Source organism: Hipposideros armiger, unplaced genomic scaffold (genome assembly GCF_001890085.2).
Source record: "Hipposideros armiger isolate ML-2016 unplaced genomic scaffold, ASM189008v1 scaffold_871, whole genome shotgun sequence".
Taxonomy (NCBI): Eukaryota; Metazoa; Chordata; class Mammalia; order Chiroptera; family Hipposideridae; genus Hipposideros; species Hipposideros armiger.
Genome location: NW_017732221.1, coordinates 247,161 through 269,029, shown reverse-complemented (window position 1 = coordinate 269,029; position 21,869 = coordinate 247,161). Strand labels below are relative to the sequence as shown.

The window sequence follows — 21,869 nt, the reverse complement described above, 5'->3', positions numbered from 1 at the left end:
TGTATCTGATCATAGCCTCTACTGGTACTAAGTTGCCAATTTTTGATTATTATTATTGTCCACAGAGTACTCTCAATACAGGGTCTCTTGCAAATAAATTAATATTCTCCAAACAACTTCAGTAAAGACAATGGGTTTGTATGGTAAACTACTAGAGTTAAGAAAGATGCAAGTGATCGGAGAGGCATTTTATTGTACTGTGCATACCAACACCTCACCATAAGAAAAAGTAATCCTTAGGTTACTCAATCTCCATAAAATTGATAACTTTCATATGCCTATTGGATATTGCTATATCAGAGAACATTATATTATTTGATGACTTCCTTATTTATGTAAAAAAGGCAACTAAGGAACCACATTAAAAGCCAACATATTTTTGGTTAAAGAAAGGAATAGACTATCTTCTAAGAACCAAGTGAACTTTTTAAATATAATAACCAATAAATTTTTTTTTAAGAAAAGATGATTTCTTAGGACTTTCTCCTAATGCCAGTATATTCATTCAATAAAAGTTTTCCACTTGAAAAAACCTCCAAATTACATTTTCCTTTTTATTCTAAAAATCTTAAGATAATTAAAATAGTATGAGAGAATTCTATTGCGGTCAATAGTTTAAACATCTTAGAATAATTAAACTAAATGATCTACAGATGATCAAAATGTAGAAAGCTTTACTAATCCCCCATACTATCAACTTCTCTCAAGAACACATAATTATCTGTCTCTCACTTTCTCTCCAGTATTTTATAACAACCAAAACAATAAAAAAGGACAATATCACGAGATAGGACATATTTGACTTGATGAATTTACCTGAGCTGCCTCCTGTTGCTTTTTAAGCTGTTCAAGCATCTGCTGAAATTCAGCCTCTTTCTGTTCCGCCTCTTCCAAGGTGGCCTGGTTCTGTTCCTCATAGGCCATGGCCACCACAGCCAGGATCAAATTTATCAGATAGAATGAGCCCAAGAAAATGACCAGCACAAAAAATATCATGTATGTTTTGCCAGCAGCCCGTAATGTCTGGAAACAAGAACATCAGAATTATTTTTTCAATATTATTTCTCTGAAGGGTAGCTTCAACTTTCAACTTACTTTTGTATCCTATAGGACCCTGTTATAAAAAATATTTATGATGGTCACACCCCCTAGTACTTCTTTGTCTGTTTTTTTAACCTCAACCTCTTCCTTCTCCCCTAACTCATACATTCACATTCTGATTTCTAGTTGGGAATTCTTAGATTTACCAAGAATAGAAGAGAGTAAAGTAGAACACCATGAAGACTTCCATCAAAGACCCGAGTTTTGATGAAAGTCAAGGGAGAGACCAAAGTCATCTTTCTATAATATATCTCCTTATTTATTTTCATCACTTGCCACCTGAGAGATAATACTTGAGCGGTTGGATGGGGCTGATGGGAAGATGTGTCTTCTGTTTGGGAAGGCTTGTCTCTGAGAATGGTGAGAAGTAGGTTTGAGCCAATGGGAACTGACAGAGAATCACTGTCTCGGCATCACTATGCTTCATATGTGTTAGAATCAATAAGATAAAGGAAGCTAAATCTCCTGATTTCAAGTTCAGCTTTTTCTACTATATTATGCTGTGGTCTGAATTTCATAACTAAGTTGGTTTTCTTATAGATTTCTACTTAAATGCAGTACGTGTCTCTTCAGGTTCTTACCAGTTGGTAAAGATTTTCCCAGAAGTCCTGAGTCATTAGTCGAAAGAGGGACAAAAAAGCCCAACTGAAGGTATCAAAGCTTGTGTAGCCATAATTGGGATTTCTACCAGCTTTCACACACATATATCCTTCTGGACATTGGCTGTAAATGGGGGAAAAAGTATTACAAGCAGTTCTGATGTCTGTTTACTCTGGCAGCATGCTATCCTTATAATGTTGTCTACTCAAGGTGATTTGCTATTTCAAGAAATAGAAGTATGATAAATAAGTAATACATTGTCCAAAATTGACAACATAATTTTATAAACTATTTGATGTCATCATTAAAACACTGAATAGCATTCCTAATAATATTTTACAAATCTATTTTCTGTTGATAATTAACATTTTAACGTATCTCTCATTCATTATTCCTACTATGGAGCCTCCAGAGATAAATCTTGGCTCACACACACTCATCTAAGAAAAACAGCATTAGCGCTAAAGTTATTTCTTGTTTTAGAAAACATAAATGCTTGCATAATATTTAAATAACCATCACTTTATAAGCAACCTTAATTATAGCAAATTAGTATAAATAAAGTTAGCTGGCTATTATCCATCAGTTTTCACCAAAAAAATAGAGAAAAAATACACAAACACACATAAATTATTGGCTTACCCTGCATCAGAGCTATTTCCACATAGTAGTGCATCTAGAACACCCTCCAGAAAATAATGATATCCTGTTTAGAAAAAATAAAGTCATATGACGAAATTTGCATTACCTTGTAAAAGTACAAGAAAATCAGGCCCTAATTTTAGAGTTCGTTGAGTAATTTAAATGTATAATATACTTCAAAGACACAGGTATTTGCCTCTTCTTCCTCCAAACACAAAATATTATATTAAGAGGATTAAATACTTAATAGTACAAAGCATTTGTTCTTTGTAAATATAAAATTAGTAATGGCCACAAGTATTAAAACAATATTTTAAAAGGTATCAGTGTTTTTCTGCAACCCTCATAAAAAAATGAAAAATGTCACTTTGAAAAAACAGGTCAGAATAATATGAGTTTCTTTGCCTTCTCAAAACACTCACATATTTTTTTAAAAAGGGATTATATCTTTTCTGGTCTTTATTTTTAAACATTATTTATAAACATTTAATAATTATAATATACATTCTACCAACTTCCAGAACATACCATAAACAGCTTATAGTAAAAGATGCATAAATCATGTCAATTACTGACTTATTTCACTTGTCAACTATAATTATATATACATATAGTCACAGGATGTGGAGTAGAGAGTGGGAGTGGAGTCAATGGAATTGTAATAGATAAGTATGATATTGGGGGCGGAGGGGGCAGTGTATGGGGGAGGGGGGTTGTCACTTTGTGAGGGGTGAAAAGGATAACTATTGCATTGTTCTGTACACCTGAAACTAATAATAAATTTTTTTTAAAAAAATCATGTCAACTACTAAAATAAAATAAAAAATAATTTTAAAAATTAAAGCTAAAATAATTATTGTAGGTAAATATATTATCTTTTCATCTCTGGCAAATTCCTTAGCATCTTTTAATATCCAGTTGAAGTGTCACTTCTGTGAATTACTCCTTGATATTCTCTATCTCCTTCACAATAAAGATTGGCAAAGTTAAGAACCCTCACTGTGATACCAGTAATATGTATATACTTCCATTATTATTACATTCACTGTCCTCTATTGCAATTATTTGTTTACAAGTATTGTTCCTCCTCAAAAGAAAGTCTAACCAATAATTATTTCCATATTACTAGTGTTTGGGACCTAGTAGCCTTTCAATAAAGTTTATTGAATGAATAAGTAAAGGGATGACAAGAAGAAACACATGAAATTAAATAATCATTTTGTAAAAAAATTTTTTAAGGAGAAACAGTTTAGATTTTCTAAGAAGAAATGTTTTCTAGATGCTAAATTTTCCAGAAATATATTCTATGCATAATTCTGTAAGGGATATAAAAACACATAATAGGAAATATAATTTTTATTTCTAATGTCTTTACTTCTTTAAACATATGCAGAAAAATTAAGATAGAATTACTTAACTTTTAATTAAAATTAAACAAAGTGAAAGGAATATGATCGTTTCTGGATTAATTTTTGATATCAGATATTTATAAGTGAATTTTTTCCCATTAAAATCAATGATCTATAAGCTTAAACTGAAGAAAATAAAACTTTCAGTCATAATATTTATCTTTAATTCTAATTAATTTAATTTTCCAGTACTTTCAAAGACAAACTACTTTGTTTATATTTGCACTGGGTTTAAAATAATCTTTTTCAACAAATGGAATAGTATTAGGGAAAATGATAAGAAACAGATTTTTAGAGCTGAAAATGACCTCAAATGCCCTTGAATTTGAATATAACGAAATGGAGTCTAGTAAATTTTCATTAGAGAGAATTAACCCAAAGTGACATCCTCATAGTCAGTTACTTGATATTAGATTTTTAAAAATAAACAAATTTTAGGTAGTAGACGACAGCAGTGGAATTACTGGCAAGTGAAGTGAATAAGAAAAATTTCATGTATTGCACTGACATTTTTCTTAAGGAATTTTTCTTAATCTAGAGATTTACAGTTGTTGGCAAATTATTTGTGGGCATATCACTAATATCGTGGAAGAGTTAATCTGTATCAACCAAAGTTTTTTCCAGATCTGTAATTATAAAAAGACACTGATTAGTATTTTTATTATGGTATCATTACTTTAAGAATTACCAAACCCCAGTAACCTTTTATGGCTAACCCTACTTGTTTCCACACAACCAGTCACTAAGGTTTTCTTTCTTCTGTGATTGTTTTTAAATATTAGTCATTACCTTAAAATAATAAACTTACAGCAAAATATAAGTACATGTAGAGTCTAAGTTTTATATCGTTGATATTTTTTCTTTAACAAAGGACATTCCCTTTCCCCATGAATCACGTTCTTACTCTGCTTTTGAAATACTGCTACTGACACATGAAAGACAAAAATTTTCCTTCTTTTATTGTCACTTCAAAAAGAGAAAAAATATTAGGCCAATTAGTTTTCCATCCTTCTAGAGTAAGCTATTTAAACATTTGACTATTTTGTCTAAACTTCTGAAATAAAAATGAACTGATTCCCATAACTTTACTGATGTATCTGACATTTTCATTACTCTCTCCTAAACATTAATTGACTCTAATTACCTTCTTTTTCATGTATTGCTACTTTTAATTCTTATTCTAAAATATAAGAATACTGTTTACCTTTAGGTCTCACTTGATTTCCATAAAATGACAATAAAAATAACCTATTAAACTATAAGCACTCTGAAGTCATGTGTCATCCATCGCCATTATTTTCCCAGCATCCTGCACAATCTCTAGTATGGAAAGGTATGCTGTAATTAGTGTCCAGTGGGCTCCAGTTGCAGTACTTCAGCGTTCACAAATGGCGTTAGAATATATTATATTATTTGATTGTCTCAATTCTCACAAAATGTACAACAACCAAAAAGCCTAGAAAGTTTTCTTTGTAGCAGAATTCTTCAGCCTCCTATTTGATGACACAACTGAAGATGCCATTTAGGGGTCAAAATTAGAATAGTTATCAATAAAATAATTCGATGTATGTGTAAACCATTGATATGATGATTAATAGATTATAACCTGTTATGCAACCATTTAAAAAAATACCCATGCCTAAATGGGAGGCAGATCATCAATGAAAAGATAAATCTACGTAACAGTAATTCTTACTTGAATCTTGAATATATGATTTCCAGTCAAACTCAATGACAGTTTCGTTTACAAATGTGCCATTGTAATCCACTGTTATATTCTTCTCTATACTATGCTCCTCCAGGGAGGTATTGGTGGGGGGCCACAGCACACATTTATTCCTCAGGTTGCCCATGAAGAGCTGCAGCCCGATCAGTGCAAACACACTCAGACAGAACACAGTCAAGATCATGACATCTGAGAGTTTCTTCACAGACTGGATCAGGGCTCCCACAATGGTCTTCAGGCCTGAAGGAAAGAAGGTTATTAATATTAAGACTTAGAACATCTGAAATAACAAAACCTTACACAATTTTCTTGAAAAAAGATTCCATGCATAAGTCCGAACATGACCACAATGCTTGTGGAAGAGCAACCCTGTATGGCAGGCTGAAGTGCTTATGGAGACAAACTCCAGATCTGTAATGATCCAAACAATGAAAGGAGGATCCGTATCCCATTATGTTGGGAGAAAATAATGGGAAGTTCATGCTCTTCATGAAGCCTATATTAATGAAAGGGGCTTGTATTTCTCCTTTATGCTCATGAAACTTGCCCCACAATTTTCATTGTTATAAAACTGACATGCTTTCAGTTGCCAGTTTTATAAAAAATTATGTGAATAAATATTTTTGAATTCCTACATATAATTAAGAAAGGTTTTGCTATAAAACTGGAGGTAGTTTGGAATATAATTACACTTTAAGAAAATAAATCCTCCACGCAACTCATGCTATCCTTTATTATCTTATTCCCTTGTCTTTTAAAGCAATATTAAGATTGCATTGTATGGACATAGTCATCAATGCCTAAAATGAACAAAAAATTACAGACTGGCATATATTCAATAGGAAACAAATCCTTGGTACAACTGTTAAGGAGGGGGAAAAAATGACATTTCTAAGTGCAAATCGCACAGACTGTATGTTACAGTAGCTCATGCAAGAAACTATTAAACTCCAAGGCTGATGAAAAATGTGAAACCATACAAATTTTTGTCCAAAAAATAAGAATCATTTTCTTTGAAACATCTGATTTTGACTATTTTGATTTTGATTATTTTGATTATTACGGTTCCTGCTTTTCTGTAATCCTGAATGCCAAGCAAAGAAGCTGATGCTAAAAAAAAAACATGATGGGTTAGCCTTAGTGTTTAACTTAGCTCTCACCTGGAATGACTGAAATTGTTTTCAATGCTCGGAGAACTCTGAATGTTCTCAACGCTGAGACATTGCCCAGGTCCACAAACTCTGTCACATATCTGTAATAGGGAGTTCACACACAAACACAATAACAGGATACAAAGAAAGAGCTGTAGGTACAAGGAGCCTTATGCTTTTCACTAATCACTTCTTACCTGGGATTACAGAAATAGTTTTCAAAGCTCTCAAGACTCTGAAAGTTCGAAGAGCTGAAAAATTGCCTAGGCTTACAAATTCTGTTACATACCTGTAGAATTAAATCAGAGTTATTCAAGATTTAAGCAGGATTTATATTATTTTCTTGGGTCTTTTATAAAGACCTTCTTGGGGATTTTAAGTGATGGTTTTGTAAGTAGCAATTTAGACATTAGAGTCCATTGGTATTGTTTTCTTTACTCATATTAACTAGATGTAAACGTCATAAAGTACAATCCTGTTGCCATTTTGAAAAGCAATACAATCAATATCATGTGTAACTTAGGAGAATTAAGTAAAAAGAAAATAAACCTTGGCCATAGTTTCAGTTAGAAAAAAATAATGCATGAAATCGTCCAAGATTTAAGCATGAAAAGGCAGATCGCCTTACTGACTATCTGTACTTGATAAATTTTCCCTAGTGTAACTCTTAAGTGAAAGTTAGGCAAATGAAGGACAATATTTTATGGGGGCTCAATGATGCCCCTGCCATTACTGTTATTTTATTCTACAAAAAATACAGTAGTCCCAACATGCCTTTTTTTGAACTGTGGCCGAAGGGCATGGCAAAGAATTGGCTTCTCCTGACCAGATAAGGAATTAAAAGGAGACAGGCAGCACGTGGAACTGAGTGTATCAGCTCTGCTTCTCCTGTCCACCTGTCAGAGGCCAAACAAGGTAGCTGTTGAAGGAATGTTGAGGGCACGTGGTGTTGGACCACTTTCCTCCGTATTCTGATTTCACCTACTCCTGAATTTACTTCTATTACTTTCCTGAGCCTTTTCTTTCTTGGGGAAGTTACCACTAGAAAAAAAAAAAAAAAAAGACAGGGATGCAGGTACTGGACACATTACTGAACGTATCTGGAAGGGAGATAAAGAGAAGAAGGTTTGTGCTGAGGGTAAAGAAAGAGATGAAGAAAATTATAATAGGGAAGAAAAGAGGGAGAAAGAAAAAGAATCAGTTTAGAAAAAGGGAGTTGCAGAGAGAATATGTCTGTTTATATATAAAGGCTTAATATAAGCCTTAAAATTAATTTGCTGATGAAATAATTTCACATGTTAAATACATAATTAAATACCTAATTTTTCCTATTAGTTCGATTTGTCACAATGTTCAGTAGATGCTTATTTTCTATTATTCTGCTAAACTAATCAAAGAAGGTGGAGAGAGTACACACTACAGATAAGGTCAATGAAAATTTATGCCACCAGCAGAGTTGTTTGTGGCTGTAATTTTAAAAAGTCATTTTCACAGATGTATGGTGAATACACTTGTGCTTTCATATTAGGGTATGTATGTGTGTGTGTGTGTGTGTGTGTGTGTGTGTGTGTTGAAAAAGCAGCATGTATCAAATTTGCTGACAGATGTTACATGTGCACACCGTAATTTCAACTACTGCAAAGCCTTTAGGCCAAAGTGAAATGCCACTTGGACCTCCGTGGTGCTAAATTAAAATCTGAAGCTTAAATGTATAAATCACACCAAAATATTCTACAGTTAAAGCAAGATTATTCTTTCAAAGCATAAGCATTCATACAAAGTCAAACCATCTCTTTTGAGGCTTCAAAAAAGGCACTTACGCAAAGGTAATGACAGTAAAGTCAAGCCAGTTCCATGGGTCCCGCAGGAAAGTAAAATCTTCTATACAGAAGCCTCTCGCAATAATTTTTATAAGTGATTCAAAAGTATATATTCCTGTGAACGTGTATCTGGAGACAAGTATCCAAAAGAAATTAATAAAATAATAAATTTTTTTCACAGCATATCAATTTCTTATTACTCTGTCAGGGGAATAGATGAACAGTATATAAGGAATCAAAGCAGGCTGATGTAATTTTCATGGAAATAGAACATAGCCCTAAATTTAAATTCAATTCCTTAACACATGAAGAATTGTTTTTAAAGTCCTAAGAGCCGAGTGAGAAATACATGCTGTATGAAGTCTAGGTAGCGACTATCTGAAATGTCTTAGTATTGACATAAGTGAATAAAGCCTCCTGAGAATTATCTAGGACATTCACATGATGGAGTGGTCAATCAATAATATTGCTGAAGCATAAAATTATATTCCTTTAGAAAGTAAAAAAAACTAAATTTCAACCATATTTTATCAGTGAAAGGACATTGACAAATTAGCAAGTCTGACATTTTTCTCTTTCCACAGTTAAGACAGGTTAACTTGGAAAAAGGATTTTGTTAACATCAAAGAGGATAAATCTAGAGTCACAAGAGGTGAAATTTTAATTTAGCATAAAATATTGGGCTAATTTAGAAACTTAGATGTCTGTGAAACTTAAATCTTCTCAGAAGTTGGAGAACAAAATCATAGACACTGCGGTGACTAAAAACCTGTGGGCTTCACGTGTTAACTTCAATACTTCAGGAATTATTTGCATATAAGTTATATTTCCTTCATAATCTTTGTCCCTTTTTGTACTGGTGCCAGTCTGTAAGTGTCCAAGAATGGAAGAGGCTCGTGGGAATACCTCTGGGGTTGTTTTAGGGTCAGCAGCCACAGAACAATCGCGGTTACAACGGGCAGTGTGGGCAGCACTTAGGACAAACCCAGACCCTCAGCCCTCAGAGCTATCCCAGAACAGAGCCCATCAATGTAGTCGGTGTCTGAAAACGCTACCCTAACTTTCACCTCAGTTACTTCAGCCCACTGAACGTTCAAGTTCTAAAATCCCAACTTTGGGGATTTTTTTCAGCGAATTTTTGGGTGACTGCTCTTGAAACTGATCCAGGCCTGACATGAAGTGGACGTGCCTGATGGAAGCGGGAACTTTGTGAGACTCAATATTATTTTCTTATGGTGTGTGTAACCTGCCCCTGTAAGTTCTTAATTCATTGAATTCATCTGGAATTTAACCGGAACCGAGGTCTACCATACTGGCTCTTTTCTGCAATTGCTTTCATCGCATTGGCTTTGGTCACTGTAGATCCTAAAGGAAAAGTGCTGTGTGTCCAAGAATGACGGGTTTCTGGTAACCACCAAGTGCAGGTGAAGGAGAGATACTAGATCCAACACCAGCAGGCCCGAGGATGAATGAGTATTGTCTTCCTGCTTTGTAATTATGTCTAGAAATAACCTTAATTAAAATGCTATTCGGTTTTATTTAGTAGGTGCATTGAGACATAGTTTCAAAATCCTAAATACAAACGTATATACGTCTATACATCTATAAATCTATTTATATCTATCTATCTATCTATCTATCTATCTATCTATCTGGCATGCATATATATATATATATACTCACATAATAGGTGGCTTAAAATATAAATTGAACTTACTCTACATTCTTTGTCCAGTCAGGAGGGTTACTCATTGTCATAAACACACAGTTTGTCAAAATAGTGCACATAATTAGCATGCTGAATAATGTGGGTTATTGTTAAGGAACACACACAAGAAATCCAAATCTATGTATTATATTCTATAAAAGTAACATAAAAATCCTCAAACTACAGTTTAGTCAGGACGCAGTGACAAACACACTGTGGGCAAATCATCTAATGTCTTTAAATTTGTTTTGTCACCAGTAAAATGTGGTTAATAATATCACTCTCACAGAGTAGTGGTATAGATGAAATGAGATCATGTACAAGAAAGCTTTATATAAGTACAAAGTGTTGCTATTGCTACTCTTATTAAATCAATATATTTACCACCCAGAGAACTTCAGTGGGAAAACTGTGTGCAATCTGGAGTCAGAGAGTTTTTGAGCAGAAAGCACTGACTTGAACTAATTCAGGTGGTTAAAGTGGCAAGTTGTTGAAGAAGGTACACATCGGAAACACTGTGATTTCTTAAATACGTATTATACAATGTAATTCAATACATTAAAAAATTATGTACAAAGTGCAGCATGCTGCTAGGTGTCAGATTCCTTTACTTTCACTGAGTTCTTACAAGTATAGCAGCATTGGATAAGATTAAAAGTAAATATTCTTGAAGGCTAGGACTTAACATGATGTGAATATAATTAAAACTCAACATAAAAGTGGTCTTGGGTAAGTCACTCAGCTTCTCTATGCCACTGAATCTTTTTATGTCTCCACTGACTTTTATACAATGGAGCTAATTTTTGTATACACCTAATCAAGTATAGATCTCATCAGTTTTAGGTGCAGGTTAAATGAGTTAATATGTGTGAAGCACTTGGAACAGGCCTGTATATTAGTAGATATGATCTAAGTGTTAGCTAAAAGAAATGACTAAGACATAACAGAATTATGGAGCTAAAAGAAACCTAGATAAACAACTAGTCTAATCACTGTATTTTAGAAATCAGAGAAATAAGGCCTAAGCCCTAGAGCAATTAGATAACTTGGATGAGGGCTAGAACACAGGTTTCCTGCCTTTACATCCAATATTTCCACTACCATTTATTGCCAAAAACAAAATTTTCCATAAGTAAAAAGAAAGTTTTCATCAAATCACCACATGATGGCACTAGGAACACAAACTAGGATAAGGAAACCTCCATGTAAAAATGCTGAACATATGATTTTTTTATAGTTCAAATCTTTTAATGTTAGTAATAGCATATGTATGCCACTAACGGATCTTTTGCTGTCAGTTTAAAAATAGAATGGCCTTTTTAAAAAAAAATGTGTGCAAGTGGACACTTTGGTCAACATTGCTCAAGCAGTAGTTTGCTGTAATCAGAAGTGTCTTGACACTGATAGTGACCACTCTGAGCACCTCTTGTATAATAATTGCAGAAGTCAAATATGACTTGTATTCATCTTTTGTTATTGGTATATATTGAGTATTACCATTTTAATATGGTTTTCCTTTCTTAAAAAAAATAGAATGGCCTTTTAAATTTTGGAAACCTTTTTTTTAAAAAAATAAGTTAGTATGAGTTCATGATCATTACAAAAGTATTTCTATATTTATTAATGCCAAGGCCATCAAATGAAACATAATCAGATATGAAGTCTTTGCCAATAAATATGAACAGATGAATTTAGCTGCAAAGCCTTTTTTTTTTTTTAACACCAGTGGGACTAACAAAGCCAAATCCCTAAAGATCATTAAGAAATATATATAATCTCAGCTTCTTTCATTGACTTCTAGAATCTTTGCTAAGCAATCAGTTCTGCATGGCACAATCATAATGCAATGATTTAAATTTGAACTTCAGCTAATATCCCAATACCTTCTTCAGAGATTTCATTAGGAAAGTTCCAGAGTTAGCTAAGTATTGGCCAAAGCCCCCTGACATTCTCCCATGGAAAATATGCTCAAAGTTTTATTCTAAAGTACACTAAAATGCTTGATATTATAGATAGGCCTAAACTTGGTTCTGGAAGTATATTTCTTTGTTATTATATCATTATTCACTGCAAATTTTAGATAATCACAAACTTTGTACAAAGATGGTAAAGATAAATATGGTTATCTTACACTAGATTTGTAGGACTTAATACATACAAGTAATTTTAGAAAGATATATATATATATATATAGTTAAAGACTTTGATATATAAAGTATATTTGAGATATATTTAATATATATACATAATATTTACATAATGTTAAAACTTTATAATTTTCAGTGACATCTATGTGACTAATAAACTTTAAGAATACGGTTTATATGACAAAAGAAGATACAAAATGAGAGTGATGAAAGCCCTAAAATACGGACATTTACCACCTTAATTTTATATTTAGCTACAAATCACTTACAAATTATGTACAAAAATTAATATTGATCACTTGAAAAGGATATGAATGTACCAAAATCTTAATAGCTATTTTCCTAAGAGGGTTGAAGGGAGTTAAAATGTACAGGGCAGAGGTGGCACTGAACCGGAAGATGGCCTTCCCTTTATTCAATACTATAAACGTCTGTAAGATAGGAACACAACATAGAAGTATAAAAGTATAAACCATTTGAACTCTATTGCCTACTTTCTGTTATTTGTCATATCGAATCATTCCAACGTTGCAACTTTTGATGTGTACCATGAAGACAAACTGTCAGTGAGTCTCTTCTGAACTAGAGAGGACATCTGGTGGTATCACTTACCTTTTACCTGACACTTACCTGCAATTTCATCATGAAGAAGATATTTGGCCAAGAAAATGTATTTATTTTCTTAATATTTTAAACATTGGAGTTAAATGAATATCTTAAATAGGTGCAAACTTCATTTTATTCTAAAAATCCTAAGACATTACACTCCTTTTGTAAGGATTTCAGCTTTCCCATTTCTAACATCCTGAAAATTAATCCTGTGAAATGCAAAATAGAACTAATCCTTTTTTAAAACAATATTCGTTTACTATTTATGCTTATAAAATAAACATTATCACACTATTTGTAATAGGAAGTAAAAACAGCCTCCATCAAACCCACTCTTGGGTTAGATGGATATAATCCAAAAGTTGATTTCTGAAGGCCAAGTTCCCTGGAGAGTATCTCTTGACCAGGAGTGCTAAATTCTGTACTGGGATTTCTGAGTTAGCTGACACACTGAATTCTAATCCCAATTGACTGCCCATTTCATGTAGTACTTTCTTAGCACAGAGGAGAAGCTCAAAGCAGAACCTAGGATCCATGAATTTGAATGAAACTGCATTCCAAAAATTAGGTATACTTAAGAGCAATTAGCAGTGTGAAAACAAGGAGAAAAATAAAGCAGCAAAATACAATAGCATATGAAGAATTCCGACTCATTGTTTCTTAAGAAATTTACTTTTAATCAGACAGAGCTGGGCAGGGGGGAGCCATTTTCTCTGTGAAGAATACATCTTGGGAAGGGAACCTCAAACTTTTTTTTTTTACCTCAAACTTTGAAAATTAAAATTCATCATTCTTCAAAAGTTTTGTTTTTTTTCCATTTAGGGTCCATATCTGTGTAGATCACTTTATGACATAGCAAGTAATAATTTGTGTTTACATTCTACTAAGGATCTTTGATAAAAGTGTATTCTCAGCATTTAGTCTCCTGGTCATTGATAGATTTCTCATTTTTTCCCCCCTCTACCTCCAGGGTTTTCTAATTTCAAGTGGAGTAATCACTCCAAAACATTTACAACTCATGAGTTAGAGTCACTGACCCCTGTACAGTAAAAAATCTGCCCACAACTTTTGACTCCTCAAAACTTAACTAATAGTCTACTGTTGACCGGAAGCCTTACTCTTAATATAGCTTATTAACATATATTTTGCATGTTATATGTATTATATACTGTATTCTCACAATAAGGTAAACTAGAAAAAGAAAACATTAAGAAAATCATAAGGAAGAGGAAATATATTTACAGTATTTATTGAAAAAAAATTGCATATTAGTGGGCCCATGCAGTTCAAACCCATGTTGTTTAAGGATCAACTGTATGGAGTTGCTCTATGTATGGTTGGTTAGAAATGCCCAGAATCAGGGATGAGACCAACCAGTGCTGGTCTCTAAGTTGTTCTTGGTCTGTGACAAGACATTGAGAGTAATGTTTAGAAACTTTTAAGATAATTTGACAAACTAATTTTAGATTTGTTGAATGTAATAATAAAAAGGGGGGCTTTATTTTGTGGGTCTGTTGTGCAATTATCTAGAAACTTATGGTATTTTATAGAAGAATGGTGGCCTCATCTTTCTGACAGAGACTTTGAGAAGCATTGCTTTAAGTATAACTTTGACTCTATACTTCCTCTTTAGTCTTTGAAGGACTATGGTTTCAGAATACAAAGAAAACCATATACCAAGTCCATTGTAGGAAGGGCGAGTTTCACTCGTGATTACTGAAGGAGCAATCACCTGTGTCTTCGGTCCTTAGCCCCCTTTTTTTCTGATTCACTCAGTGTTCCTGTCCCTAAGTGACATTGTGAGATAACCATAAACATAAACAGACTTGTGCAATCCAATGCCTTTTCCCTAAGGAGTACACGCATGGAAGGACAAAAAATGGCCCAAAGTGAGCTAATTCAGGCCTGAAAATGGTCCACCTTGCAAACCTACCGCATATGCTTCCTTTCTCCAAAAAATATGCTGAGTAAAGCCTAATAAAAATATCGGGAGCTAGGAATGGGAGAGCCAGTAAAATATAACCTGGAATACGTATTTTAAAAATAAGAGTTTCCAGGCTAGCCAAGTGGCTCAGTTAGTAAGAGTGCTAGCTCTGAACAACAAGGCTGCCGGTTCAGATCCCACATGGGCCAGTGACGCTGTGCCCTCTATAGCTAAGATGGTGGACAACAGCTTGATCTGGAGCTGGGCTGCCGTGAGTGGCTGGTGACAGCGTAGGCTGCAGTGAAGCTTCAGTGGGCTGCCATGAGCCGCCGTGAGCGGCTGTCCAGTGGCCGGCGACCAACTGCCTCACCTGGGAAGACCACAATGATAATACCAACATGGGCCAGTGAAGTGACGTCCTCCACAAGTAGACTGAAGAGCAAAAGGACAACAACTTGGCCATTTCCCTTCCCCGATTCTCCATTGCTGTTCCCCTCTCCCAATTCCCCAATAAAATCTTAAAAAAAAAAAAAGAGTTTCCTTATTTCAAATAATATTATGGGCTAATTTTGAAATAGATACTAGTGATTCAAAGAGATAGTGGAGAAGAAGCTAAAATGCATAGGTGGCCTAAATCATGGGCTTGACGGTGAGGGCAATGATGATGGTACTGATTGTAGCTCAGTGGACAAGGAAAATCACCCGGCTCATCCTACAATGATGGGACCATGCTCAGAAGAGATCATCTCTGACGCTAGGTGTATCCACCATCCAGCCCAAACCATGAGCAGAGGTAATAAAGGAAGAAGGAAGTAGATGGAGGATGAGGTGATAAAGCAAAAGGTGAAACTATGGAAGCCAATAAAGGAGGTGGAGGAGAGAAAGGAAAATTCTGCCCTGAGGGTTAAAATGAAAAAGAAGCAAGACTCAGAAATTGAACAGAGAGGGGGCCCAACAAAGGGGTGCAAAGGACTGGAGCTCAGAAAGGTGAATTGAATGAATGCCACTGCACCCCTGATGCTGATACGTAATTCTAAATCTAAAAGTCCTTTCACAAAGAAGAGTTAATACTTTGACACAAAATATTAGAAGCAAATGGACATAATTCTCAGTTGTTCCAGCCTTAGATGGAAACTTTTTACTGAATTTACATTGTATTCCTTTTCTTTATTTATAAAATTCAAAGAATGTGTGGAAGATAATTATTTTAACTTTATATTGATATAAAATACGTGTACAATGTGTAAGTGCTTGCAATCTGAAGTTACAATGAAATTATGAGGTTTGACTGTACAATGTTTGCTCTGTTTTAGTTTTTCACAACACATACAGATGGCCAAAGCATGCTTGCTAGAGCTCCCCAGGAAGATGACAATAGGACAACATGAGGTGAACATTTCAGAGGACTCCACTTTTCTCAGGTTGAAACATATATACTTATCAGCAAACTTCATAAATGTTGCTTTAAAGTATTTATAAGTTATTTTAAACAGCCTTCCAGTAAAGCAGGCTTATAGAGCAATCCAATAGGTAGAATCTTAAATGTGTTATCATTTTTACGTCAGTTAGTAGGTTCCATTTAGAACTTCAAATTTACTGTTTGCAACTGATTTGATGTCTATTTCTTCATCTCTCTGCATCTATCATCCTTATAGTTGCTTTCAAGAAGTCAAACATTTACTTCTAATGAAAGGTACTTGCCCCCAAGGACTCTCAGATACATGTTTCTCCAAATAATGGTATCGATGATATTGAAGGGAGAAGAGAGTCAGAAGGGAACACTGTTTATTACAAGTAATCAAATAACTCTAGAATTTTCCAATATAGAGACATTTGCTTTCCTTATTTCACAGATATGAAAGGTCTCAAAAGAGGAAAAATTCAGACTAGCCAAATGTATAAACAAATATTATGTAGCTTTAAATCAAGATTTATGAACTTTTCAACTGTCATTTATTTTTTTTTAGTTTTTTCTGTCTTTTTTTATTGTGACAAAATACGTAACATAAAATTTACCATCTTAACCATTTCTAAACATATAGTTCAGCGTTGAGATTTTTTAAAAAATGGATGGCTTATTACAGTGAGGTATCTTAGCATCCTTTAAATTTAATTAGTTCTATAAAAATTTCATAAACACAACTCAGGATAATTTTTAATTGCCTGAAGTCACTTCAATACAAAAGAAAAACTTCAAAATTGATGGTGGAGAAGAAGAGGCTAATACAGTAGCAACTAGCTTGAAATAGGCTTTTCTTTACATGCCAAGGCTATTGGAAATTCATGAAACCATTTTAACATGTGAATAACTTTGTGCCTCAGAACAAATTCCAAAACACAGCATTTTGACTGAATTAGAAATGATGTTCTGTATATGAAATATCACTTTAAAGATATATTTGTAGAAATGTAACTCTTTATATATTTGATGTGAGTCGTTTGTCACTTATCTCTTCATAAATAGTTACCAAACTCAAATAATTTTCAGCCTGTATATGATGAGCTGTTAAAATGTATAAGCATTGCAGATACCTGGAAAGTAGCAGGTAACTAGTTTTAGGTCCACTTGTTGATTTCATTGATTTCAATGCAAAAGATGTGTATTAATTGTTTAGCACAATGTTTGCAAAGCTCTGTGCTATGGTTTACAGGGAAAACAAAGATACATAAGTCAGGACACCCAGAAGCTTATAAACTAGTCAACGTTCAACTATCTCTACTAACAGAAGAAAATCTAGAAGGATAAGTGAAGGTTTACGTAGACCAGCGCTGTCCAATAGAAGTATTATGTGAACTACGAATCTGAGCCACATACGTGATTTTAAATATTCTAATAGCCATGTTTTAAAAAGATATAAAGAAGCAGTTGAAATTCATTTTAGTGATGTTTTCTTTTCTTTTTTTTTTCAAATTTTTAAACATTTAATTATTATCATTTTTTTAAAAAGATTGATCATATCTGTATGTGTTACAAAATTCAGAAGATATAAAAGTTCTTGTAGTGAACCGCTTTCCCCCATACTGGTTCCCCATGTCTTAATTTCTTTTTTCTGACTATGTAACAACCACAGTTACCTTCTGGAAATAATTTATACCCCACAGGAGCACACAGACAATGACTGCAAGACATAGGCTTTTTGCTTCCCTGACTCAAATAAGGACCACTTAGCTTAAAAGGCACAACGATGTGTTCACACATAGTGATGTTTTCTTTAACGCAATATATCCAATATGTTACCATTTAGGTATGAAATGATAGGAATGAAATCAATATTTAAAATATTGAGGTATTTTCCTCCTTTTTTCCTACCAAATAAAAGTCTTCACAACCTGGACTTGCCATATCTCAAGTATAATAGCCACCCAGGTCCAATGCCTACTGTATTGGGCAGCACAGACCTACACGTCAACCATTCATTGTACTGCTAAGTCAGACTCTTGTCAGCAAGACTTGCCAGGCAAAAAGCCATTTCTCAAGTTAAAGACAAAACCAAGAAAAATAGCTAAACACCCCTGCTAATCAACAGCTTAATAATCTGTAAAGCAACATTAGGAAAATATAAGTAGGATTTGTTTTAATTTATGTAGGTATTAGGAGTGTCGACTCTGGAGTCAGATGCCTGGTTCAAAATTTGACTCTGCCTCCCAGCAGTGAGAGTCTAGAAAGTCACCTGATTTTCCTGTGGCTCATTTACCTGTTTTGGAAAATGGAAGTAAGTATATTTCACTCATAAAGTCCTCGTGATTCCAATTTGGCAGAGATTCTGAGCCTAGTATTCTGTATTTTTAATAAATAACTCAGGTGATGCTACAATAGCAGGGCTGTGAATCTGTTTTAATGAACTAGTGATTTTCAAGATTGCCCAAATTATCAATGATTATGTTGTATATGTGGATTAAAATCTTTCCCCTTGATCTAACTACATAGTCAATAAGGAAGCAATTATGTTATAATAGTTTGGTAGGAATTGCTATTTATGAATCTGTACTTATTATCTAATCATCTTGTGTCTGAGTTTTTTAGATAGTGATTTGTTTATGTTTTTTCAAGATGGACATTGAATTTAACAAGCCATAGTTTTCCAGTCTCTTTTTCTAAAGATGTCCATTATCTTAACTTTTTTTTTTTCAATCTAGGGGCCATGTTCCTGAAAGTAAATAGTTTATATCTACGGCCCACCCAACTTTGCATTTGTCTAAACATTAATGAAACATTACCAAATCATAGGACTGACTCCAAATTAAATGCATTTGCCTGCTCTTAAAGTAAATGTAGTGGCAAAAGCTGTAAGTAACAGAGGCAGGTTAGCAATGAGACGGACAGTAGACAAATGTAGAATACACTATTGGTTGATTAAATGTATGCCTTAGTCTCAACATTTAAAGCCAGCAATTTTCATCTTGCACATATGTTGTGCTCGAAAAATGTATTCGGAAGTCAATTGTTTGGAACTTTGAACATATTTTCCCACAACGTAGTACTAAGTTGGGCTGCAAGGTACACCTATCTCTCCTTGATGTTGCTTTGGCATTGGAACTAGAAATTCCTGGGCCTATCTCTGCCAGAAGTGGGATCAGCCTTCTCCCAGCTGCAGGCTACTGGCTTGAGAAGAACTTCAGGAGGGAGGGGTGGACTAAGGGCCATGTGGCAGGAGAGCTACTTCAGAGGTTTCTGTGTAAAGAACTGCATAGAAAGTCAAGAGACTCCTATTATTACATATCTCTGGGGACGTTTCTCATTCTGGGCCAATTCCATAGCATCTAATTCTATTTTGTTCCTGTGGGCTCTCTAAATGATCCCACCTACTTACCTGCTTTTTTGTTTAACCTGTGGATTCAGACCAAGATTTCCCTCCTTTTCTGAGTCACTGGGGGATGGAAAGCTTTCCCACAGGTTCTCTACCTGACTCTGAAGTGAGCATGCAATACTAAAAAGAATTTATTTCTCTCCTAGTCTCATTTTATTTTCCCCTTTAGACTAGGGACATTCAACTTAGAGAACCGCCTGTGGCACTTGCCTGCCTGTGGCCCACCAAGCTTTAATATATAGCCTTCACCTAATTATACATGTGGTCTGTAAGCCAGTGGTCACAAACCAAAATGCTCACGGAGGCTAAGTGGCAAGTGGTCCCCGCCAATTTTTGGTATGCAAATCAGTGATGCCAGATATTGCACAAGGAATCCTAAATTTGCATGATTATGATGTGTTTGCGTGCCTGTGTGTGTGTGCGCACGAGTGAGCGTGTAGAATCTCTAGATTTATAAATCTCAGACATTCATTCAAAATAATAAACAACATTGTATGAGTCAACAAAATGTCTGTGAGCCTGATGCCTCCGTTTTTTCCCCTTCGGCTTTAAGCTGGTGCAATGGAGAATTTGTACCCAGAGAAGAGTTTGTGAAATTGTTGGCCCTGGCCTGTAGCTGGGTGGGAGAGTAGGGGTGAAGCCAGTGCAGGAGAAGATCCGCTAGGAGGAGCTTTGCTGGGCTCTCCTCATCCTCCAGGGTTTCAGGTGCCTCTGCCTCTACCTCAGACAAAGAGGAAAAACTATACCCACAGGTGAAATGGTAAAATCTGGGGAGCAAATAAATATTCCTCAGCCCTGTGTCTTATCCCATACCATGGCTGGAATACACTAATACTTGTTCAGTTAGTTTTTCATTCACTGGAAAAAAAAACTAATTTGAGGCCCAGTTTTATTGCAGACTTGTGTGAGAACTTTGAGGACATTATTCCATGTCCATTTCTACATCTGCTTGAAGAAGATTGTAGTGGTACTAACCTCAGGATTCTTTTGAGGATTAGGTGAAATAAAACATGTGAATGCCCTTAATAAATTCAAATTGCCATATAAATACAAGGATTAAAAGATTCAAAATGTATGCCTGCCTGGTTCTCAAATATACATACGGATGCTTATGTATCTGAAAGTGGTGCCAATTTTCACTGTTCCATAACTTTCCTCCCAAATTTCATATTCAGAAAACAATGCCATTAGCTTGTTCCTGTCTGATGCTTATATGTACATCACACCTCCAAAATAAATTCTGATCCCATCCATTATTCTCCATTTTCATTGTTATAAAATCTACACCCAGTATCCAGAAAGACTCCTAATTTGACCTTGTAAAATATAAAGTGGACCACATCACTCCTCTACCCAAACCTTCTGATAATTCATTTTGCTCCTAAACTTCAAACTCTTTAAGATGTACTTCAAACCTTTCAATCTAAGCCCAGGCCCACCTCCCCAACCTCATCTTACTCTCTTCTTACTTAGTACAGTCCAGCTACTTTGCATGTCTTTCCCTAGAGGATTCTTCTCTCTCTTCTCCTTTCTATCTTTCAGACCCCAATTTAAATGGCATTTCTTCACAGAGGCACACAACTGAAGTTTTCAGGGTCTGTCCTCTTTGAAAAAAAGGCGCTTATCACGCTACTAGAATCTGGTGGGAAATGTAATTTTCTAGTTATTTTGGAAGCTGATCCAGGTCTACTGAGTCTCTAAGATTTTACAAAGGCAGGGGATGCCCCTGGTGGAGCAGACATCGTGAAGGGACACGTCAGCTTTGGGAAATACTGACAGCTTAGAAGACAAGGAACGCCACTAGCAAAGCGGCGTGAGCAGAAGGGCAGGAACAGCAGTGACAGGCTTATTTAGATTCTATCGCTGACTTCTCTTTTCTACTGGTATCGTTAGTACAAGGACTGCAGGCCCAAAATTAGCATGGCCATGAACCGTGGAAGCTGAAAGGTCTGGTTTTAAATCTTGCCTCTGTTACTTAATGGCTTTGTGATGTTAGGCAAATTATTCCTCCTCAGTTTCATTATTTTTAAATAAAGACAAAGGCTATCTTGCAAGGACGTGTGGATTAAGTTAAGTAAGAACTGTAACAAGACAATACAAATTGGTAACCACAATATGGCCACAGGGATAGAAAGGACAGTCTGGGGGATATAATCAATAATGTTGTAAATATTTTTTAGGGGGCCAGAGGGACTCATGTCTTGCTAGGGAGACCACTTCTTAG

The 21,869-nt window shown here is 34.8% G+C and overlaps 1 protein-coding gene across 6 annotated transcripts in view; it reads right to left on the bottom strand.

The window, feature by feature from the left end:
* Nucleotides 1-21,869, bottom strand: part of LOC109374890 (sodium channel protein type 1 subunit alpha) — a 147,647-nt gene that overhangs the window by 48,163 nt on the left and 77,615 nt on the right. For 5 of the 6 annotated variants that reach the window (XM_019629852.1, XM_019629851.1, XM_019629850.1 and 2 more), the window contains 8 exons: nucleotides 12,617-12,735; nucleotides 10,167-10,256; nucleotides 8,450-8,578; nucleotides 6,639-6,730; nucleotides 5,449-5,718; nucleotides 2,344-2,407; nucleotides 1,683-1,824; nucleotides 817-1,023 (listed from right to left, as the gene is read on the bottom strand). In XM_019629852.1, the coding sequence (XP_019485397.1) occupies nucleotides 817-1,023; nucleotides 1,683-1,824; nucleotides 2,344-2,407; nucleotides 5,449-5,718; nucleotides 6,639-6,730; nucleotides 8,450-8,578; nucleotides 10,167-10,256; nucleotides 12,617-12,735 (1,113 nt within the window). The remainder of the gene's footprint in view (nucleotides 1-816; nucleotides 1,024-1,682; nucleotides 1,825-2,343; nucleotides 2,408-5,448; nucleotides 5,719-6,638; nucleotides 6,731-8,449; nucleotides 8,579-10,166; nucleotides 10,257-12,616; nucleotides 12,736-21,869) is intronic. The other variant, XM_019629855.1, reaches the window with a different exon arrangement.